This window comes from Dasypus novemcinctus, chromosome 18 (assembly GCF_030445035.2).
Source record: "Dasypus novemcinctus isolate mDasNov1 chromosome 18, mDasNov1.1.hap2, whole genome shotgun sequence".
In the NCBI taxonomy this organism is placed as follows: domain Eukaryota; kingdom Metazoa; phylum Chordata; class Mammalia; order Cingulata; family Dasypodidae; genus Dasypus; species Dasypus novemcinctus.
This window is the reverse complement of record NC_080690.1, coordinates 42,433,698-42,458,484: the sequence shown is the minus strand read 5'-3', so window position 1 is coordinate 42,458,484 and position 24,787 is coordinate 42,433,698. Positions and strand designations below refer to the sequence as shown.

Here is a 24,787-nt window from a genome sequence, read left to right as displayed (position 1 = left end):
TACACATTAGGAAACTGAGGCCCAAATTCACACAGCTGATGCGTAGAAGAGAACCAGGATTGGTACCCAGGCACTGTAAGTCCCCAGACACTTGGAGGTCTGGTTGCAGAGTCCAGGCTCTTAACCACCAGGCTGTGAAATAGTAAACTAACCCACTTTTGCTGTTTTCCTTCATTTCCCCACTTTAAGGAGAAAAAAGTTAACAGCATTTTAACTAGTCATTTTCCAGACAAGAGTTGCTAGTGAGAATAAAAACAGGGGCAGCCAAAGGAAGGAAAACACAAGACTATGTAATTCAAACAGTAGCCATAAACTCATTTTTGCTATTCTTCAGAAGAAAATTACTACAGTTCAAAATTATGGCACATTGCTTTCTGCTGTGTGGTTTTAAGTACAGAATGGAACGAGTAAAAACTGGATTTTCAAACTTGAGAGCTAAAGCAGACACGTTAAGAGTTTTTAATTTGCCAGATATTCCTTTAATGAGAATTATAAAAGACCAAAAACATTTTTTCTGCCAACTTCCTTTTTTTAAACAAATTACTTGCTTTTAATTACAAATACTGTGTAAGATGATGCCGCCTTCTGCACAACCAATACAAGAACAAATTTCAAACACGTGATCTGCCCAAAACATTTGAAAAAGGAAAAAAAGCCTGATATTTTTTCAGTATTTTTAAAAATCAGAATGTATTCCCTAATGCTTTCAAAGAATAATTTTGAAAGTACGGCTCAAATGAAGAAAAAAAGCAAGAGACCATTTTATAGCTGCTTGAAATAACTTGAAATTCTTCAGATGTTACCTTTCCTCTCTGGAATTCATATCTTCATAAAATAGCTGAATTGAAAATATTTCTAATGAACTTAGTGAGAGAAAAGAAAATATTTATCAAACACATAGGTATAAACTTTACCATAAACAAGTATGCATATCAAAGATACTAACTTTAAAAGGTACAAAAAAAGAGAAAAAACCTGAATTACAGAAAAGAAAGTCAAATTTATTTAATGAAAAAACTAGAATAAAAATTAGCAAATACACAAAAAATATACACACAGCAGCACTATGTATGACTCACAAAGGGGAAAAGCAGTGATCAGAGACCACTCAACATGGCTTGTCAGTTTAAGGTGGGGGGGGGACAAAATCAAACACACACACGCCAAAACAACCAAAAAAAAAATTTTTTTTCAACAGTACAATCAATCTACAACAAACACAAATTCAGAATTATTTTACAATGCTTCCTGTAGAATCAACTTTCTTAATACAAAAGATGCCCACCTTGGGTATATATATATATATTTTTTTTCAGTGGTTTACTGTTGACTTATTTTTAAATATATTAGTGTTATTACATGCAACTGTTTCCTGTATTTAACAGCCTTTCCTTTTATTTACCTTCATGTGTCTCACTTTGACCTACCAAAAGTTTCAGGTTGGCAGGCAGATGGATGCCTTTTTCTCTGTGTAATTGAATGCAATGGTTTTAAACACTGGCCAGAAAATGTTTGATTGCCATTTCAACACATGGAAATAGTTACATTGATGCCTAAATTGCCATTTTCTGCAAAAAGCTGTGCAATGCTGGTGTCAAACACTAGGCAGTCACTATTCATAATGGCTGTTGCAATTCCCTCGTGAATAGATCGAGGAGTCGCTTCCCAAGTCAATCGCCGCCTATGACCATTTAGCTCAAGTCGATAAGCAAAATTCTCAGCTTGCTTGCGTGTTCCTATCAGCTGTACAATTGCGAAGAACTGCTGGTGACCATCATATTTTTCCTGTTTCTCCAAAACTAGCATGAAGTGAAAGCCAAAACAGGACTGCATCATCACCCAGTCAACAGCACCAGGAAGATTAATGTCTGTAGCAAGAAAAACTATATCCTCTCCCTGTAGAGTTGTAATGGACTTGTGCTGATGCATCAGATGGGGCATTACAGCATCCAAAGAGCCTTGCCATTTACAGGAAGCACCAGGGCATGGACAGGAATAAGGCCTAAACTCACAGAGCTCTTCGTGGTCTGCTTTTTCTGTGTGTGGCAGAGTTATCTCACATCCAGAAGAGGCATATTTACATGGGAAAAGTACTGAATTGGCCACTTTCTCCATAGCCAAGTTGCGAATGGATCCCAGTGGGCCACGGCAAGTTGGACAACATGTGAGTTTTGGCCGACAGTTGCTACAAACAAGATGGCCACTCTGACACTGAAGAATGGGTGGCAACACATAGTCAAAGCAGACCGGACACTCAAAAAGACTCGCCAAGTCATTGTTAGATGCAGTTGTGCCAGTCAGGGCAGGCACCCTCTGGGATGGTGTACACTTTGAAGTACCAGTAGGTAATGCTGTCGCAGTCTGACGGCTCATTTCTGAAATAAATAGAAATCACATAAATGAAAAAGGAGAAAAATAATTACAACTAAAACTTGTTTTATAAATGTTTACATTCCAGAAATATTTTGACTTCACACAAACTAGTCTGAGCAAAAGAACATGAACAATAAATAGGGCTGAAAAGCAAGATATACAACTTACAATAAACATGAATTTTTATTATTAGGAGTTGTATACTAGATGAGACATCTTTTCTAAACATCCCAGAACATTTAAGAATGAATTCCCTTTTTAAAAAATGTTAAAACATCTTTGTTGCCAATTCCAAAACCACATGGAATAAGAAATGCTGACTAGTAACTGAACCATGAACTAAGAAACAATGAATAATTCTCCCTTCCTGATTTCAATTCTCCCATTCAGTCTAATCCTTTCTGAGTCAGCTGTTGATAGCCAGAGTTATAGATGAGTTCCAATAGCTCAAAGAATCACAGTAGTAATTTTCTCTTCCTAATGGTGATCAGCATATATCTTCTCTCAAAGTATATTTGGGGGAGGAAGGGAGAGTGGTCCCAAGGGAAAGAGCCTGCCACCATCCCATCATTCATCTTCATCTAAGAAGTCTTCCCCTAAAATGTTAGTGTTGGCTAGGCGTTAATCTTGTCCTTTACTGATCAGTGGCACCCTCAAATGTGAGGGGACACGGGGGAGAAATGGAGGACCATCCTCAAGTAAAGTTTGTAGTCTGGTACTTTAAGAATATAAATCATTCTATTTCCATTCTAAAATAGAAAGCAGTAATAATGTGCAAAGGGGAAGGAGAGTCAGAAAAAGAAGGTAATTAAGAAAAAGATAAAAGCATCTGGGGACACAGAGGCACACACATTGGGGATTGGGCTCAATGGGTATAGAATTCCTTGTACTCTAGAATTCCCATGTGGTGGATTTCAGAGTGTCACAACCTGTTACCCATGTTGCTGAAACACTTCATCAGCCAAGGAATAAATAAAGAGCTATTGTCATCTGGAAATTATCAACAGTGTACCTCTAACTAGTCAGGTTGAAATAAAAAATAAAACAACTTTTACCAGGAATCCACATTGCCATGAGAGGAGAGGCCACGATTTACCTTGGGGGTGACAATGAAGAATTAGTCTGTTGTCTTAAGAGTGCACTCCCAATAACTGTATTAAGCCATATTTCTAACAAAATTAAAGCCTTAAATGTAATGTTCTCTCAATTAGAATTGTTACTATGTTGGAGAGAGACTTTAACATTTAAGAAATAATGCTGGTTACCACTGTGACCAAGTAAATGCAATCCAGATTCTAATTTACTCAAATGGTTACCAATAGACACCATAAGTGAGGGTTTAAGAGTACAAAAACAGATTAATTCCACTGTCACTAAGGAAATATTCTAAAGTTCCAAGGGAAACAAAAATATAGCAAAACGCCATCATTATGTGGGCACACCACAAGGACTTGGAAGAACACAAACCAACTCTCATTATCTGAACCCCCATGTTACCCAGGTGTTCTATCTCCTGACAAGACGACTATAAAGGTATTTTACTGTAATCCAGTTTCCCTGAGTAGATTCTTTGTAGCCTCTGCTGATCCATCCATTTTATGTCACTAGTAAAACAAAGGTCTCAGCACTGCCAACACACCCTAAAAATCATTTATCTGTATACTATATATCTATTTCATGGTCATATAAAGGAGCAACATAGTATTATAAAGTGGGTCCCGGGCATAAAGAGAATCGAAGCCACCAATGCCTTTTAAATTACTAAACCAATACAGCTCATCACATCCAAGGTCAATAAATCCAGTTTGTATTTGTTATTCAATTTCTTGACCTAGTAAAATAGTTATGTATTTATCAGTAGTTCAAGCTATTATAATTTATCTTATTTTTCCAAATGTAGACAGTACAATTTTAATTTCCATTCAAAGTGTGAAAAAATGAAATGTGGCCAGTATTTCTTGTGAATGGAGTTATGAGAGAGAGAGAAAAAGCTCCAAAAGTAGAACCCAGCTCCTTCTTGAAACAGAAAACTAACCTCAATCATTGAGCAGCCTTGCAGTAGGAACCAAGGACTAGAATGTCTCTGGACAACCAGCCACCGTGTAGCCATTCCCTGAACCATTCAGATTCCACTGAAAACAACTTTCAAGCATCAGAGTTTAAGCAATCCATCACAGTTAAGCAATCCAGTCTCTTAATTATCAATACCTTTTCTCTTCCTTGTTCTAGCTGGTAAACATGTGAGCAAGACTTCCCTCCAGGAGTACAGAAAAGATAGGGTATAGGCTTCCTCGTCATGAGAAGTCACACAGTTCATTGTGTTACCCCAAGCAACATAAGCCAATTTACAACAAAGGCCCCTTATGGACACCTTCTGTTCCTAACCACAGCAGACTCAAATTCGGGTCAGGGATCAGATTCTCAAGAGACAGAGATAAGTGCCTTGCTCTATATATTCTCATTCCTCTCAGAGCACACCAGCTAGAGATGCAGAGAACCGAAGCCTTTCCAGTCCCAAGAGGAGTCATCCACACCTCCGTGCTTGCTCAAATTCGCTGGCGTCTCCAAAAATGGGAACTATCATCGCGCTGTTTTCGCTGGCTGAGCCGTCCTCGCTGGCTCGCTGGGCTCCAGTCAAAACCGAGCAAAAGACCTGGCTGTCGTGGGGTGCAAAGTTGATGCAGAGGAGGGGGCGCTCTCTTGAGCCGGTCGGGAGCTACGCGGCCTTCGGCAGATTCCCTGTTAGAACCCCTGGGAGCCAAGGACTGGGCTGGTGCCGCAGCTCCGAAGGCCTCCTGCCTAGTTCCAACTCCTGGCCAGAGTGGTCACGCCCAGGGCGGAGACGTGAGGGCGGGCGCCAAGGCTGGTGGAGAGAGGTAAGGGAGCGAGGGAGCGGAGCAGGGGCAGGGCGGAGCCTTCCAATCCCAAAGGGGCGGCTCCCAACTACTGCGAGCAACGCCCACTGCACCCCCACCCGCGGCGATACATTTCTACCAGTTTAGATGGAACCACACCGTTTGGGGAGATCAAAACAATCAAATATCGGCAACTTTCCATGGTTCCAACATAGGGGCTACCCAGAGTATATGGAAAATGAGGGCATTCCTTTCCTGTACTACACTCCCCGCCATTTCAGGGTAAAAGTGTTCTCCCCAGGTCAGTCAATAAGGATCTGACGTCAACTACCGTATTTTCCTCAGTTCTAACTCATTAAGGGCCGGACAGCTTTCCTAACTGAGTTTACAAAGATTCTAAAACTCCATTCAGAGAGGAGAAATCCTCGCTTACAAAAGCACCATGTATGTTTTCCAAATGGACTGCTGCAAGATGCGTTGAAGGCAGAGCTTCTAAACAAGGGACTGAGAAAAGAATAAGGAAACTAGATAGAGAGTTTACAATGTGCCCTGCTGTTTACACAGGAGAAACTAAGAGGATAAATAAGGTTGATCATATCCCTAAACCACAAAGTTATATATCCTCGGAAGACTATGAAACTACGTTTGTTCTATTTTAAGAATTAGGAAACACCAAGCCCACCCACCCCCTTCCCGAAACACACAAAATGACTTTGCAGTGAGAGCACTAAGCACATTTAAATCATGTTAAACAAACTACACTTCAATTTCTAAATAGAGATTATGTTATCTTCCCACTCTGGGAAAGCCATCTTAAATCGCCTTCATTAAACTTACAGTAGCTTGCTTTGTTTTTAAACAAGCTTTATCCTTGCCCCAATAAAGCCCAGGGCCTCAGATTTGCATTGCATCAACTACAGCATTCAGAGGTATAACCAGTCATTACAGCATGCTCAGAGCAGCCTTTAAACTCAAGAGCTGGTAGTAAGAAGTGAAACCTATGCAATGAATTGTAGATTACCACTTTTCAACAATAAATTTGAATTCAAATCACTGCTCATCCATAGATTGTTCAAATACTTCAAATTCAATTCAGTATTAGGCTACACACAGCATCAAAAGAAAAAAAAATCATAAAGAGAAAAAGAGATTACTATTATCTCCATTTTTACTGCCTTATACCTATTCATTCTAGATATATCTTAGGGAATGAGAGGAGGGGATTTCAAACATTTCAGGCAATGAAGTCTTCCAAACAGTTAATACAGAACCCTAATGTATAAAACAAAGCTGATGACTGACCTCTCAGACAAAAAGATATTTCACTGTTTGCCAAACTCCCAAAGGACCTGTACAGGGCCCCCTAGAGCACAGTCTGAAAACCATCCATCTTAGACAATCCCCTCAATTTAACAGGTGAGCATGGGAGTCTCAACGGAAGTGGAGTCACCTAAACTTGGATGCAAAACACAAACATTGAATAGTAATGTAAACCATGGACTAAAAGTATTAAAAGTATTATTCTAATATTGTTACATCAATTGTAACAAAGTTTCAACAATAATGCAAACTATTCCAACTGCATGTGTGGGGGGTATATATGGGATGATTTTTCTGTAAACCTACAAGGTCTCTATTTTTTTAAATGCCTCTATCATGTGCTCAGCTGTAAAACTAGAATATTTCTGGCCTCGTGTTTTTGTGGAACACTAGAACTCTATTGGTGGGATACAAAATGGTTATGCCACATTATCTTCACTACAGAATGTTCTACTGGACAGCACTAATCTATATCCTAGTTCTACCTCACTAGCAATCATCTTTTTATTTTTATTAACATCAAGAATGAAAGTATTAAAGTTCACCAAAACAAGGCAAGTCCTTTAGAATGCTTTTACTTTCCCCTACCTACCTGCCAGGAGAGACTTTGTCACAACAATTATTTATACTTGATTACAACCATTCTGGTTTCAATTATCACAACTATAAGATAAAGGTTGTATCTTTTTGTTTCTTGAACCCCTAATTTTGATTCATTTTTCTGATATGGCCGCAATATCTCAAGTAAATTCTCAGAAAGAGTATATAAGTGATAAACTCAGTCATAGCAATCTGAAGCTCTTGTTTGGATAAGTTTAGAATTCTAGTCATAACCTTTTCCCCTAAAAACTATAAACTCTGCACCACTGTCTTCTGATATTTAGTGATATAGATGGTAAGTCTAATGCCATTTGGATCCTTATTCCTTGGCAGGTAACGTTATTTCCCCAACAAGTGGCTTTTAGAACTCTTTCTTATCTTTGGAAACAAGAATTTTTCAATGGAACACCTAGGTATATGATTTTTGGCTAAGTGTCCTTAATCCATTAACAAGAGATCAATCCACTCCCACCCACCCCAATCCCCCTAGCACCTGGCAGAAGCATTGATATAGTTATCCGTTGCCTAAGGCCCCTGAAGATTACATGGGGTAACAGAAGGGAGGTCCCCACATATTTTTCCATGAGAGACCACAAGAGGAAGGGAGTGTGATTTAGGGACATTAAAGGAATCTTTTGTGCTCAGTGGCCTCTGTTAGAGCAGCACAGTATATTTCAATGTCTCCACAATATTCACGTGGGACAGAGTTGTGAGGGAGATTTTAACCCAGCCACAAAGTTAGTTTCAAATACTACCTAAATCTATTTTTCTTTTTCTTCCCACAGAAGCTGGTAACCTAGGACCTACAAGTAAACAACTTTACAGGAATATTTTTTATTTGTTTTTCTTAGATTGGTATGATACATTATATTTAAACTTCCTGAACACTGTGGATCCCCTTAATGTGTATGAATGACTTAAGCTTTGTAAATTAAGGGACATTTGTGTGAATAAAGTTACTGGAGTCAAAGAAGCCATGTGATTTTTAAAAAGTTTTTTTTTTTTTTTAAACCTTCGTGGACTTTCCTTCTAAGGCTGATTATTTCTCACCTACTCTCTTCTGTTCTTCAGGTTAATTCTGATACTGACTCTCCATGTCACCTGTACTTTTCCTAATTCCAATCTCATTGTTTTGCTTAGCTCTGCATTCCAAAAGAATCCAACAAGTTCTAAGTCAAGAATTTGGTTCTGCTAAAATTACTACTTGCCTTGATATGCCAAAGCATTTTTAAAATATGTAGATACTTTCAATCTTCAACAAGCAAGAAGAGGCCTTCATGGCAGGAATGGCCGCTTCCCTTCACTGTGGGAATGGTCACAAAAGATACTGAATAGAAGGTGGTCAAGTGTTTAGATACACAAAAGGGAGTGTGATAAATCAATGAAATTACTTTTTTCTCCATTCTCACTAATAAACTGTTATCCCAAACATTTACTAAGCAGCTGGTTAGTATGTGCCAGGTATTGTCCTCAATGGTTTACATGCACTCATTTTTTTTTTTAAGATTTTTTATTTATTTCTCTCCCGTTCCCTCCCCCCGAGGTTGTCTGTTCTGTGTCCATTCGCTATGTGTCCTTCTGTGACCGCTTCTATCCTTATGAGTGGCACCGGGATTCTGTTTCTTTTGTTGTTGTTGCGTCATCTTGTTGTGTCAGCTCTCCGTGTGTGTGGCGCCATTCTTGAGCAGGGTGCACTTTCTTTCCCCCTGGGTGGCTCTCCTTGCGCATGGGGGCTCCCCTACGCCACGGACACCTCTGCGTGGCATGGCAGTCCTTGCGCGCATCAGCACTGTGCATGGGCGAGCTCCATATGGGTCAAGGAGGCCCGGGATTTGAACCGCGGACCTCCCATGTGTTAGGCGGATGCCCTATCCATTGGGCCAAGTCCAGTTCCCTGTAAGCACTCTTATTTAACATTCTCAATGACCCTTCAAGTTAGGAACTTATACACATCTTCCCTAGAGATAAGAAAATAGATTCCAAAAGATAAAGTAAATGTTTTGTTAGCATGTAATGATAAGAGATGAAGGTGGAGTTATCTGATCAGGGAAAACTCAGAACAGATGGGGGATGGGTGGGTTAAGAGCATCTGAGGCAAAGCCGACTATCAGAAACTTTAGCAAGAAATCTTAACCAACCCAACCCCCTCCGTTTTCAGGGGAGAAAAAATAGACACACAGAAGTAAGCTGCTGGATGTAACATAACTTAGATCAATGATCATATCACCTTGGACAGTACTGATTTAGGCTTTATGTTATAATTTCCAGGATCCTTTTAACACAGATATGCTTTGGATATTTTTCTAATTCATCTTGAAAAAATAATCTTTTGTGAATTTAAGTCTAATAAGAAGATTCAAATTTAACAAATATGAAAAATTTTAAGTAAACTATCTTTTGCTTTACCCTCGCAACACATTAGCCAAGGGATCCCTAATGCAGTCAGGGGAAAATAAAAAAAGGGGGTTGATGCCCAGTTAAATCCTGAAGAAGCAAAGAGTTAAAAGTCACCTCCTTAGAGAAGCCTTTCCTGATCACTTTACCTAAAAAGGCCACATCACACATCTTACTGTCTTACCAGTTGAAATTTTCTGGTTGACTACTATTGTCTTGTTTTCATCTTCCATCCCCCCCAACACACTATCAGCTTCCATAGAACAGCAATTCTCCAGCTTTCTGGCTTCCAGAATCCTTTATACCAGAGAGGTTGGCACGTTACAGCCTGCAAGTCAGCTGCCTGTTTCTGTAAATAGTTTTCTTCAAATACAGATATGCCCATTCATTAACATATTGTCTGTGACTGCTTTCAAGCTACAAGGGGAGAGTTGAGTAGTTGAAACAGAAACCTATGACTCCTAGGTCTAATTTACTATCAGGCCTTTAAGGAAAAGTTTCCAACCCCTGCTTAACACTTAAAAAACTGAGGACTCAAAAAGCTTTGTGCGGATATTATGTATTTATATCAGAATTTTTTAAATTTAAAAGTATTTAATAAACCCTTCAGATGCTAAATGTTAATGAAAAACAACTTTTCCATAACAATAGTAAGAAGAGTGACCATGATTATGTTTTTTCTGCATTTAACCTTTTATGATACCACAGGTATGAAGCCTCTGAGAAATTCCACTGTACTCTAATGTCTCATTACTGTGAAAACAGTTTCGACCTTGCAGAGCACTCCTGAAGGGTCTTGGGAACTCCCAAAGTCCCTGAACTACATTTTGAGAACGAAGGCACTACAACATAAATGTCATCAGAATAGTGAGCTTGTTTTGTTTCACTCACCCTCGTATCTCCAACACCTAGCCAAGAGTAGGTACTCAATTTCTGGAAGGAATGACTAAATCAAGTAAAAAAGTTTGAAGATTCCCGGTAGAAGGAATAAAATGTACAAAACTACAACTTAACTCACCCCTGATGCCTCTCTGGCAAGGGATCTAAGAGAATTTATAAATTTAAATTCACTTTATCGGCGGCGGAATTGGTTAGGGTGTCCATCTACCACATGGGAGGTCTGCGGTTCAAACTCCAGGGCTCCTTGACCCGTGTGGAGCTGGCCCATGCGCAGCGCTGATGTGCGCAAGGAGTACCATGCCACGCAGGGGTGTCCCTCGCGTAGGGGAGCCCCACGTGCAAGGAGTGCGCCCCGTAAGGAGAGCCGCCCGGCGCGAAAGAAAGTGTAGCCTGCCCAGGAATGGTGCCGCACACATGGAGAGCTGACACAACAAGATGATGCAACAAAAAGAAACACAGATTTCCATACCAATGACAACAACAAAAGTGGACAAAGACGACGATGCAGCGAACAGACACAGAGAACAGACAATCGGGTTGGGGGGTTAGGGGGAAAGGGAAGAGGAATGAATAAATAAATAAATCTTTAAAAAGAAATAAATAAATTCACTTTATCATGACACAATGTGGTGTGAAGTACATAATTATATTACCACAAAAGTAATTTGAAAATACTGGACATATTTCCAGACTGATTCTCTTAAATTTAAAAAACATTTCTTATGCTTGTGATAGTTAGTGATAGAGTTCCATAAACATACCTATTCTCAAAGAGTCACTTTGTTTTTTAGTTAATGGACTAGTGATAACATAACTTGAGAATGTAGGTATGTACAGTAAACAAGGACAATGAACTTGATTGAAACTGGAAGCTCAAACCTGAATTCCTAACAAGGCTCTTAAAATTTTGATATTGGGCAAAATTATAATCTTCTAGGTCCTGAGTTTCTCATTCATTATAAATTATAATAAATAATACCACTACCACACAGACTTTTGGATATTAACTGAGATCAGGCATGTGGAAATGCTCCCTGTACTGCTAATAACAAAATGATGTTCACAAGCCACACTAGAAATCCAACACTGAAACACTAAAAAGACTAGGATTATATACAGTGGGAGTCTACTGAAAACTGTTTAAATCTACTGTGCTCATTTTCTTAACCTCAATTTGGGATTGTGTCTGAAAAACTGATAAAGGCCACAGACTGATGTAAAAGAAGCTACATTAACTAGACACCTGCATTAACTGGGCATTGAGAGCCAGTACTTCATACAATTTTAATTCTCATAAGGTAGGTTTTATCTGCACTGAGATAAACTGAAGATCAGAAAAATTAAAAGGCAACAAAATAAGAGCAGAGCCCAAATGTCTGCCTTGTCTCTAAATCTCATCCTCTTTAAAAGAATCCTAGAAAGCAGTATTGTATCATCTTCTCACTCTCACTTAGCATTTCAACATATCTTTTCAATGTTTACAAGACATTTCTATCAAAAATTTTTAAATCCTAAATTCTTTAAAATAAAACTTTAGTCCTAAGCAAACAGTTTCCTTTTGGAATTTTCAAAGTAGTAGATTTGATAACAATCTGAGTCTGTCATTTATTCATTTAACACTAAACTAAAACAAGAATCAAGAAGAGAGGTAAGAGCAGAGAAATACATGCAACAGAAGCAGAACTGGGTCAGTCTTTCTCAATCATTTTTTTCATATCACATATTTCTAAATATTAGAATTTTTGGCAACATACTTGAAGAAATCAAAACTTGAAACTATGTCAGTTTACAGTACAATCACTACTGCAATATAAGAGTCTCACAGCATCCAGATAAAAATCACCCAAATATGGCTATTCATTTAGTTTTCTCTTCAGCTTTTGAAAACAACTGTTTACTATTCTGATTAGAATGCTTTATATTCTCTTAGGCTGCAAAATTCTCACATATTCCAGAAGACACTTAATCTTTTGCTCCATTTTGGCATTAAGCTATGCCTCTTACACCATTGTTTAGAAAATATATTGTATCTAGTTCTGTCCAGCAACACAACCCATTCAACTCCAAATTATACCCGACAAGAATGATGGATATGTAAAAACAGAGACACATACAAACACATGCTCAGAACAAAAAAAAAAAAATTACAGCAGATCATCAGTGGAAACATATGAAGTTTGTGACACTTAGCTAGACAAAACAGTGCACACTGCCTGGGAAACAGAAGAAATTTTTTAAATGGGGTTAAAACTCCAAGTAAAGAATCTAATATACTTTATGTTTGATGGCTCTTTACCAGTAGAAAAGTAATGGGATTTTAGGAGGAAAAATGCCACGCAAAGAAAAATTCATGGAGTCTTATTCAACCTAAAAAAGCAGCATCATATCTACACATTCTGAATTATCTGAATCTACCTGTTAGCCATGTTAATTCAGTACACCCATTTGCATATGTTCACAATGAATTCAAGTGGGTACTACCGGTTATTTAATTCTGGAAGGCTAGTGAGGCAAAGCCAGAATGACATCATGGTTTTCCACTAAAGCACGTATAAATTGGTGAGAAAATATATCGTGTGGGGACCACTCAATACAGAGCAATTTAGGTATGCTCAATTCAAAAAGAACCTGTAGTAATGACGTGTAACTAATGAACCACACAAATGCAAGGTGTTAAAATAGAGTAACATATTTTCTGTAAACCTACAATTTCTCTAATATAAATATTGTGCAATCTATGTATCTTTAAAAAAAAGACAATAAATTTACTAAAATATATATGTGGGTATTTTTTAAATCTAAACTCACTGAAACTAAAGCAAATAAATCAAAACTTAAAAATAGAGGGAGGAAAAACACAAAAAGATTTTAAAAAGAAAAAACCCATAAAAAATAGAGGGAAGTTGGAATAGTCATAGAAAAATTTTTTTAAAAACCCTATAGCACGGTAGTCAATACCACAGCCCACACTGTTATGAGATTTATGTCTTGTATATTTTAGTATATTAGAACTAATTTGAATTTCAATTGTTTTGTAGTTTTGTGGGTTTTCTTGGGTTTTTTTTGTATTTAATCTGCAAATTTTGACAAGTGACAGAGTTGACTGATTACTTGCTGCTGCCTGATAAATGATAAACTTTGTTCACTGGCTTCTCAAACTCAGTTTTTCCTCTCACAGGTCACTCCTTCTCAGCTTCATTTACAGGTTCTTGTTCTTGTCCTCAAACTCTTGGTGATGTCCATGGTCCTCTTTTTTTTTTTTTAATCATTATCTTTTTTTCTTTTTCCTTTTCTACACCAACAACTTTGGTGATCTCATTCAGTCTCTGGTTCCAAATTGCACCAATATGACAAGGACTTCAAAATTTTCATCTCCAGCCCAAATTAAGGAAAAAAACAACTCCAAGGTTAAATGGCAAATTTGCATATCCAACTGCCTCCTAGATATCCCACCTTGGGGAGACTGCCAAAGCTGAAATCCTTATCTTTTCCCCAAAGACTATTCTACCCACAGCCTTCTCCTCAATTAATAGCAACTCCATCCTTTCAGGTGCTCAGGTCAAAAGCCTTCACCTCATCCCACACTGCCTTATCACCAGGAAGTATTATTATCCCTCAAAAACACATCCAATACTCAACCATTCCTCACCACCTCAACCCCTACCATCTAATCCAAGCCACCATTATCTCCTGGATTATCACAATATCCTTCTAACTAGTCTCCATGCTTCCATGTGTGTCCCCTACACCCCAATCCTCAATATGTCCTAAGCACAGCAGCCAGAATAATCCTGTTAAAATTTATATTCCATCATGTCACTCCTCTATTCAATACTCTCCATTAGTTACCCATAACAGAGCAAAAGTCAAAATCCTAAAAACAACCTATAAGACCCTACCCAATTATGGTGATGCATTCCCATTACTTCTGACTTCATCTCCCACTTCTTTCTTACTTACTCAAGCCACACTGGCCTCCTTGTTCCATGAAAAGGCTAGGATGCTCCTTTGGACTTCTACCTTAAAACATTTTTCTCCTGCATATCAATATGGCTAACTCCATACTTCCTTCAAACTTTGCTTATTATTAGCTTCTCAATGAGGTCTATCCTGTCTGTTCTATTTAAAATAACAGCTCTGATTCCTAATCCCTGCCCACAACCCTCCCTCCCCCATCTTTCTTTTCCTCCATAGAACCTGTTACTTTCTAACAGTCTATGTAACTTACTATTTAACTTGTTTGTTGTTCTAGGTCTCCCCCCACATAGACCTAGAAGGTAAGAATTTTTTGTCTAGCCGTCAGTGATAGGTGCCAAACACTTAAAACAATGACCCACATTTATTTATTATTGGGTGAATAAAATCAGAAACCGAAATAGCTTTTAAGCAATAACATCTAAAGCTAGAAAGCAATACAGGGAAGCTGTTGTGGCTCAACTGACAGAACATCCGCTTACCACATGGCAGGTCCAGAGTTCGACACCCAGGGCCTCCAGACCCACACGCAGTGCTGCCGCACACAAGGAATGCCGTGCTACACAGGGTGTCCCCCACGTAGGGGCGCCGCACACTCAAGGAGTGCACCCTGCAAGGAGAGTCACCCTATGCGAAAAAAGCACAGCCCACCCAGGAGCGGCGCCACACACACAGAGAGCTGACACAGCAAGATGATGCAACAAAAAAAGCGATAGTTTCCCAGTGCCACATGACAAGAATGCAAGCAGACACGGAGGAGTACACAGCAAATGGACAGAGAGCAAACAACGGGGGGGGGGGGGACGAGAGAAAATAAATGAAATAAATTGTTAAAAAAGTAATACAGCAAAATCCTCAAAGAAAATGAATGCCATACTAGAATTCTATACCTAACCAATTTAACCTAAAAGTGTGAAGAAAGAATAATGTTATTATCAGTCATGTAAGGTCTTAAACATTAACTCCCCTGTACATGTTCTTAGGAAGATCTGGTATATGACAAGCTCTTCAAAAGCAAAGTAACAAATCAAGAAAGAGGACAAGATGGGGCTATCAGAAATAGAAGGCTCAATTCAGGAGAAAGGTGAAAGGAACACTGAGAATAACAGAAAAGGGAAATACCAAAATGACAGTTTTATACTAGAGGAAGAAGGCCATCCAAACAAATGGACTGGACATTTAGACAAGTGGCAATGAATGTGGAATAGATTTAGCAGTAATTAGGTAAAAAAGGAAGGAAGAAAAGGGGAGGAGGGAGAGAAGAAGTAATAATACAAGGAATACAAATTAAATAATGCAGGTTAAAAAAGTAATCACAGTTTACTTCATGGTCAAAATGTGAATAACTTTTACAGTCATAACGCAAAAGACAAAACTGTGATGTAAGTAAAGTAGGAGGGTGTAGGAATAGTGCATATTTGGTAAGGGTAAGAAATGTTAAAACTTTATCTTCCACAACAGATGAGGCAAAATCAGGAAATACAGAAGGATAGAAGCATGTTATTGAGAGACAAAGAAAGTAAACATAAAAATAATCAACTTAAAGAGGTCGAGTAGTTGCCTCTGGGAAAAATCTGGAGGACTGGGGGTCAGGGAGTTTTAAAAAAAAAACAAACTTGCAAAAACCTATTTGATTCTAAAACACACGTGTGTATCAAACTCTAAGAAATGGAAGAAGTTCAAAACCTGGTAAGAGAAACAGCACCAACTGGATGGATTAATAAGAAAATAACATATAAATTTGTTTCCTAAGATTTGATGCCAAGTATTAGCAAAGAGCAAAGATATGGGGAAACAGACTCTCCTATGTTGTTTGGAATTTCCACCATAAAGGATGCTCCTAAGATTTGGAATTTTTTAAATCATAATTTAAAGTATAAATACTCTTTGACCCAGCATTTTGCTTCCAAGATTCTATCCTCCACTTCACACGCTGGCAAAGATGATGTGTAAGGATGCCAACCCAATTTGTAATAAACTGAAAATGGCCCAATATTTAAAAAGCAGTTAAATTATGATCATTGCTGCCATTTTTTAATGAGATGGACCCCTATCAACTAACACATAAGAATCAAGCTGCTTAAATGGACAGAGGAAAAAAACAAGCTATAGAACATATACCTTGCAATCCCACTTATGTAAAAGAAAAATAGATAAGGAGATGTGCACATTGATGTAGCTTATCCATACATAGTATGCATCTAAGTTTTTTAATGGGAGAAAAAAGGAACTGGAAAACCTTAAGGTAAGGAATTAGAGGAGGAGCAAAGTCAGGTTTAGAACCAGAAATCACAGAGAACAGAGAACAGAGAATAGAGAACAGAACATTAAAGGACAGGCACATAAAGTGCCAGGAACTGCAGGATATAGCAACTGCAAACACAAAGCTTCATCATCACTTAGAACTACACAGTTAAACATGTATGGTTACTGACAAGTGGTAATCATTTAATGGGAAAATACCTACAAGAATTAAGAGAAAGATAGTAAATTTAAAATATCTACATCTGGCTTTAAAAAAAAAAAATTGAAAGATATACAAACCAGAAATTACACCAAAAATGTCTACAATGGTTACTTTTTGGTGGTAGGATTACAGATGATCCTTTGTATACGATTGGGGGGGGAGGGCACATTTCTGTTCTTCTCAAATGCTCCATAAAACACAAGTTATTTTGGTAACAAAAAAGGATTAATTTTTAAAACTTAGTGGTTGGTGTAACAACTGCATATTTTAGAGTGTCCCCACTCTTTCCTCCTAATGAACTGCTGCTGAATTCATATACAAATCTTGAAACAATAAGAAATCAAGCCAGGGCCTTGACTCATTATTTTTTTTTTTTTTTCTCAAAATGCCTCAAATAGGTGGATACTTTCACAGGAAATATTAAAAACCATGTAGTTGCAAAAAGCCTTATAATTTATTTTCACACACATAAGCACATTTTAGTTTATACTTATAAAAAAATTTCAACATTTAAAGTTACATAAAAAATAAAATGTATCTGATTACCCCCAAACTCAAAAAGAATAGTCTGCAAAAATTAACTCAGAAGTTGTCCCTAACATTAAATCAAGGCACTTGGTAAATGGCTAAAGTAAAGCTACCCTACCTGAGCTTTAGCCAAATTCAAAAGAGCAAAAGATACAAAGGGATAAAACAAAGGGGGAAAACCAGTAGGCAGTTTTTAACAATTAGAGAATTACACTTCATTTAGTTAAACCAATTACTGAAGTAATCTTTCCAAGGTGGAGTCTTCCCAAAGAAGCTAGTGTAATACTTAATTTCACTGTCAAATCATTACTAGCAAAACCTGTCACCGTGACAATACTAAATACATTATATATAAGTTCAGTATAATACTTCTTATAAAATTCAAGATTGACATTAAATTAACTCTAATTTTTTAAAATGTTACTCACTGGCACTATCTACATAATAAATATAGCTTAGTTCTCCACAGGTTTTTCCCTCAACTTTCTAATTTCTTCCACATGTGACCTAAGCTCCCTGCCCTGTTCAAAACAAAGCAAACAAAAAAAGCCACAAATTAAGTTGAATATAATTCATGGTTGAACAACCTCAAACCTAAAGAAAGGTCTTTGCAGCATCCTTCTGGTTACTGTGGCTAAAGCCCAGAGAATAAATGGATCCCAAACAGACTGCCTTGTCAATATCATGTAGCCTAGATTTCCTGAAGATTTAAGAAAATCAAAGGTAAAAGTATGGAGACACAGTTACTCACCTAGTTCCTGGTAACTTGCCAGGAACAAACTAAGAGGTAATATCCTTGAATCTCACAATGTTTTGTGAAAGACATGAAACACTAAATGGAGTACATAGTGTAGTTCCATTCACATAAAGTTAAAAAACAGACAAAATCAAGTCAAGAGGTGATTTCATTAGGGGGAAAGAGTTGGAAGGTGGAAAAGGGGGATTTCTGGTTTTGGGGTGATGAACAAGACCTGGTCTGGGAGCTGATTATAATAGGGTGTTTCCTTTGCAAAAATTCATCAGGCTGTACACTTAGTGTGTGAGCAGTTTTCTGCATGTATTTATGCTACAACTCAACAGAAAAAGTTTGCATTTAGGGGGGAAAAATACTTTTGCTCCATGGTCAAAATCCCCTGAGAACAACAGTGCTCAGGTGTAATGACTAACACTTCACTGCAACTCCCCTCCCCCTCTGAGTTTCTCTCTCCACACCCCTTGGCCTGCCATAGTGTAGCATTTACTAACTATAAATACCCCCAACTAATAACTTCACTCCACACTTCCTTTAGAAAATAGAACCCACCATATGCACACTACCTCATCTTTCCACAAGCAAGCCTACAAGCCCACCTACCACCTCCTTCTCTCCCACTGGAACAGAAGAGACACTACACCTGTGCACTGTCCTCTCTTCTCAGAATTCACACTCCTATTACCACTCCTCTCTCATCCCTCTCTCTCTCTACTGAATCATTCCTTCCAGCATCCAAACATGCTGTAGTTATCTCCCATCTGGCTTTTGGGACACCACAGCCCCCTAATTTTCCCCTATCTTACTGAGTCATTTCAGATGTCTCATAGACACCTCGAATCCAACGTATCAAGAACTGCTACTCCCCTGTCCTATCTCTCTCTCCAATATTTCCCATCATGGTAAATGGTACCCTAATGCACAAAATGCTCAAACCAAAAATCTAATCTCTTCTTTCTCTCACCTCTCATACCTACCCCCATCACCAAGTCCTGTTAATTCTGTCTCCAAAACATACCTCAAAATCCATCCACTTCTCTCCATCTTCAGTATTACACCTTAATCCAGGCCATAATCAACTATTCCTTGGTTAAAAAGACAACCTTCTGTCCAATCAATTCTCCAAACAACTGCTAAAGCAATCTTAAAAATTAAAAGTGTAGTACATCATTCCTTTAATAAAAATCTTTTGATGGCTTTCCACTACACTTAAAATCCAAATTCCTTGCTTTGACCCTGCAGGATCTGATCCCTGCCTATCTCCCCACCTTTATTTCAAACCACCCTTTCGAAACTCATCCATTGGCTCCAGCAACATACTCCTCTCTCAGCTCGTAGAACAGTCCATGTTCATTTCCACCTTAGGGTCTTTACCTCAGTGCTCCTTCAATCTGATAACTCTGTCCCTCTCCCCTTCAAAGGACTAGTCCCATATCCTTTTATCTCACACCTTATACAGCAAGTCTCCCTCCCACTCTCATTATTCTCTACATCAGGACTTTTGACTTTTATTGCACATCACAATTTGGGATTCTGTTTATTTTGTCCCTATTTTCCCCACTAGAATGTAAGCAATAATATTAAGAAAAACTAAGTACCTTATTCAACTAATTTTTTAAAAATATTTAAGCATTTTCTATGTGTTAGGCAACATGCTTTTAGATGGAAAGATAGGCAATTTCCCTGCTCTCATGGAGCACAAAGTTACAAACACAATTTAAGTGATGGAACCAAGAGACACATGCAGATCTGAAACTTATGAGCCTGTCTTCTTAACCCAGGGATTCTTAATCAGGGGTCTAGAGACCCCAAGGGATCCATGGAAAGATTTCAAGGGGTCCATGAGCTTGAATTGAAAAAAAAAAAAAAAAAAAAAACATTATCATTTTCTCTGACTTCTAACTGAAATCTAAAATTCCCTTCACTTATGAATGTATGCAATGAATTACAGTAGTATTGCTGTATATCTAGAAAAATCGCTTATGCTCATCCATACTTCTAAATTAAGGTAGTTTTTAGACAGCTACATTCTGAGAAAGGGTCCATGGTTTTCATCTGACTGGCAAAAAGGTTCATGGAACAAAAAAAGGTTAAGAACCTCCATCTTAACCTAAACACTCAACCATACTACCACTCTAGCACTCAAGCATTAGAAAGAGTGTTGGAGGGTGGGGAGGCCACAGGAGGGAAAAGGGGGAGCAGCATTAGGCTTAAATATCTGTACATGTGCTAATTGGAAACTGAGAGGTTAAGTAATCTGCCCAAAGTAGAAGAAAGACACATTTGAGGACTTAAACAATCATAAGCAAAGGCACAGAGATATTAAAATACAAGAGTGTTAAAGGAACAAAAGGATCCAGTTTGACTGGACTACAGGGTAGGGCAAAGCAGAAATGCAGGAGACAGGGCTGGAAAAGTATAATAAGGACAGTTTAAAAGTATTAATCATTTAACAAATATTTACTGAGCACCAACTATATGCCAGAAACAGTGCTAAACTGTAGGCAAACAAGGGTGAGCAAAATCAAGTCCTCATAATGATTACAGTCTATCTGGGGAAGCAAGTAAGTAAAAGGAAAATACAATTCATGGATACCTATGATAAAGTGGGGCCAAGCAGTGTGTGTTATGGGCACACGGAGGCATGACACCCAATTCAATACAGGGAGTTCAGAAAGAGCTTTTCAGCCAACTACTGTCTAGGGTAAGAGTATAGAGTTTAGTAGGAAGAAAGAAAACATGGTGCAGTCAAGAACTTACAAGTATACAATCAAAAATGGCAGTGGAGTAACGAGGGCCAGGTCAGGAGGAGCTATGTATTTAAACTGTATCAAGGAACATGGGCTTCATACTAGAGGGCGTTTTAAGACAGATTGACCTATTAGAAGCTCGCTTAAAACTGCAGTCAGAAGAACTGACTGAAAGAGGCAGGGTCCAAAAGCAGCGATAAGCTAGACAGTACAAAAATTAGGGCTGGACCAATAAAGACACAGATGGACCGAAAGATAAAAGATTTTAGTTTTGGTACATAAAAGTGGAAAATGACCTGCAGGCAAGAGAATGTATAGGTATAGAGCTCAGCAAAGGGATCTCAGTGTTATCAGCCTATAGATATTTCATCAGAAAACAAATATGTATTTAGTGTTAGGCATTGAGAATATATAAATGAACAAAATTCCTGCCCTTATACAGCAAAAGTTCTAGTAACTATAGCCATGGAAGTGGAGTGTGTGAAAATAAAATCATTTAAAATGTGTTACAGATATTGCTACTTAAAAGAGTATCATGCAGGATACTTTTTGTAAAGAGGAAAACGCTGTCTCCTGCTTTTTTGGGGGGTGTTACAAAAGGAACCTGAGGTTCTCATCAACTGTGTCTGTACACATTTTACGAAGGGTATATGAAAATTCCATAATTTTAATAAGAATTTGTAACATCTCTTTAAGCGGAGAAACTGCCAACCCTTAGAAATTGAGTAATCGAAAGAAAAAAAAATCCAATTCTTTAAAATGCAGTTACTAAACTTACTGTTACCCTCATTATGTGAGATCTGTTTTGAAAATATATACTTAAAGCCCACTGCTGAAAATAAAGTCCATGTGTCATATTATGTCAATGTTGCTATAGCTAGGTATTGCCTTTGTAAGTCAAAACTATATTTTTGCCTGGTTATAATATTCTAACTACAGATATTAAAGAATATTGCTCTACAGCAATTTTCTAAGACTTTCCCAAAGCTTAGAGGGAACAGATATTAAGATAAATCAAATTAAGCTTGGCTTTGAATTTGCACTATGTGAAATAGTTATCTTGAAAAGCTAACAGTTTCATATATTAATTATACACTGTACTTGAATTTAAAATGTTATTGAAATGTTATTAAAATTATGCTAGAAAGATGCTAAAATGAGTCATTTAAGCCAGTTCCATAACGTATCAAAAGAGAAATATTTTTGGCAAAGCAAACTGTTTAGGGAAAAAATCTGGATCAGGCTGCAACTAACCATTCCAGATTTTAATCTGTACCTTCATTTACTTTCCAGGGTGAGAAATTACACAACCAACTTCTGTAATCCATTTTGCTTTTCACACTCAACCAGTCACAAAGTTCTTCTAACAGCTAACCAAAATCTTCACAATTTGAGCCAATATCTCCCATCACATTTGTCTCACACACTACACTTTGCTCTTCAGTAACTTCTAAAAGAAATGGGGACACCACACACAACTAACTAAAGAGACTCAAGTCTCCAAGTCAGTTAATTCAAAAGCCCTTGAGAGTGAACTGGATCCATAAATGTAACTGATTTTTAACTCCAGACTACCCAAAATCTGGTCATTCAAATCCCCGACTGTGGAAACTTTCAAATGCCATCATCTCAAAGAATGCTTGTCATCCAAACCTCCTCTTCCTTGCCTTACAGCAAGTAACAAAATGCACTAAAAGAAAAACCCAAGCACTAACAATTTATAACGTAAATTCACAAATTCTGGCCCATGCACTCCCACACATCCATTATGCCAAGATAACCTCAGAAATGAAGCTATTAAAGAACAAAAACTGCCTTACCGCATTTTTTGAGTACTTACTTATGGGCCAGCCACAGTTATAAGCCCTACACCCATCATCTTATCAATTTCCCCAACAATCCTAGGAGGTAGATGTTTTTACACCCATTTTGCAGATTAAAAAACGAAGCACAGAGGTTAAGTACCGTGCCTAAGGTCACAAACCAATGGGGCAGGAATGGAACCAAAGCAAGCAGTCTGGCTTCGGAGGCCGTGCCCGGAACATTCAACTGCAGTATAGAGTTAATTTACCCTTGACAGCAGCTTATCAAGAAATGGTAAATGTTCAACTGCTAGGAACCGGCAGTCTGATCCCAGTCCTACATCCACGTTCACGGCTCCCGTTGACTTTGACAAACCAGCGCCACAATTTGATTTTCCGAACACACAAATTGAACTGTGAACGTCAAGGCAAACAAATTCTAAATCTTTCCAGGAATAGGCAGAAAAGCAAAGAAAGACCTACTCATCGCTGTGGCCCAAGTTACCCACGTTCCTAAGTTATAAATCTGAGAGAGTAATAAAGGAACCCGAAGTATGAGGCAAATGAAGCCCAGAAAAAACAGGGTTTATAAGAAAGAACTGGAGCTTTGCTGACGAGCCGTTCACGAGATCTCTTCTCCAACGACATAAACAAGGGAGGCGGCTGCATTCTTCGTACTGCACAATAAAGCCTCAGGCCGGAGCGAGAGGAAGAACGTAGCACGGTGGGGACTGCTGCCCGGGGTGCGGGGGAGGGAGAGAGGGAGGCCAAGGACGCAGGAGTCGCCCGGTCCGGCTCCGGGCCTCGGGGCGGCGCGAGGAGGGAACCGAGGGAGGGCCGGCCGCTGCCCGCGCTCAGCTGACCTCCGCCATGTTGGCCGCACACCCCGGGACCCTTCCCAACAAAGGCCGGCACGAGGGCGCGGGGCGCGCCGGCGCCTCCCCCGGTCGGGCCCGCCTACCGGGAGCGCGGGGGCCGGGCCGCGCCACGAGGCCCTTCCCTTCCCGGCCGGCCCCGCAGGGCGACCCCTCGCCGGGCCCACCCCTCCGCCGGGCCCGGGCGCTGGGGGTAATGGGGCGAGCGGCGAGGGGCGGCCGACGCGGCCACGGCACTCGGGCCCAGACAAAGGCGCCGCCCCGCTAGGGTCGACCCTCGCCCCCTACCCTGTCCGCCTGCCCGCCAGCCTGCCCGGCGCCATGACCGAGCCTGAGAAGGCCCCTCCCGGGGAGCCCCCCACCGCCCGGCTCCTCCCTCCAGGCCGGGTCCCACTTACCTGTGGGCGGAGAGCGCGCCTCGGACCCCGACCCTTGCTCAAACGCGCTCCGTCGCCGCCGCCAAGCCCCGCCGCCGCGGGCAGCGCCGCCGCCTCTTCCCAGTGCCGAGACCGACCGGACACCCTGGGCCGCAGCTGCCGCCGCTCGAGAGCGCGCCCCGCAACGGCCGCCCAGGTTCCCCCCTGGCCGCCGCCGCCGCCGCCGTTTCGCGCGTCCTCGAGCTCGCCGCGCGCTCCCGCTAAATACCACACACTGCGGCGGCCGCCATGAGGAGGCGCGGCCCCGCGCGCCGGGAGCCCAGAGGGGGCGGGGCTTCCGGCGGTTGCGCAGGCGCAGAAGCGCTGGCGCCGCCGCCGGCGGCTCGCGAAGGCCTTCGGGTATGGGTCGTCCCCGGTGGCGATTGGCGCTGTGGCTCCCTGGTTACAGTTGCTGCGGCCAGACACCTCACATCCAACAAACGCTGGCTTATCACTCTCTTCCCCGCAGCAGTCCCTGCCCGAGCAGAAGCGAGCGCCTGTCCCCCCCCATCCACCTCCAGGGACCCCGCAGGACTTTGTTCCAGGGGACGTCCGGCCACTTCACCCCGGGCCTCGCACTCCCCCCGGGCCTCGCCAGGAGTGCGACCCCAAATCCCGCCCTCCCTTGCGAAGCTGCCGGTTTCCATTTGTTTACAGTTCTCCGGTTTAGTTTGTTAGTTTTCGCACAGCACCTTCACGGTCCCTTCCCAACCCCACGTATTCCGAACGAAAAAGAAACAGGCTGCCGTAGCCACCGAATGGGTACCCCACTCCTAAAATA

The 24,787-nt window shown here is 40.1% G+C and overlaps 1 protein-coding gene across 7 annotated transcripts; it reads right to left on the bottom strand.

Annotated features, from left to right (window-relative positions):
• Positions 1-980: 980 nt before the first annotated feature.
• SIAH1 (siah E3 ubiquitin protein ligase 1) lies at positions 981-24,107 on the bottom strand. Of its 7 annotated transcripts, none has more exons than XM_004479883.4 (2): positions 23,989-24,107; positions 981-2,375 (listed from the first exon to the last, which is right to left on the bottom strand). In XM_004479883.4, the coding sequence occupies exon 2, from the start codon at positions 2,371-2,373 to the stop codon at positions 1,525-1,527; it is 849 nt and encodes a 282-aa protein (XP_004479940.1). In that variant the 5' UTR covers positions 2,374-2,375; positions 23,989-24,107; the 3' UTR covers positions 981-1,524. The 7 variants fall into 7 exon arrangements, with proteins under 7 accessions (XP_004479940.1, XP_004479943.1, XP_023440801.1 ...); XM_004479886.4 differs by lacking the exon at positions 23,989-24,107 and adding an exon at positions 23,879-23,945; XM_023585033.3 differs by lacking the exon at positions 23,989-24,107 and adding an exon at positions 22,985-23,423.
• Positions 24,108-24,787: the final 680 nt, after the last annotated feature.

Excerpts from the sequence above, each read along its gene's own strand:
- SIAH1 (XM_004479881.5), bottom strand. The coding sequence starts at position 4,690 with ATGAACTGTGTGACTTCTCATGACGAGGAAGCCTATACCCTATCTTTT. Across the intron at positions 2,376-4,581 it reads TAGAACAAGGAAGAGAAAAG|AAATGAGCCGTCAGACTGCG; the intron begins GTATTGATAATT and ends TATTTATTTCAG.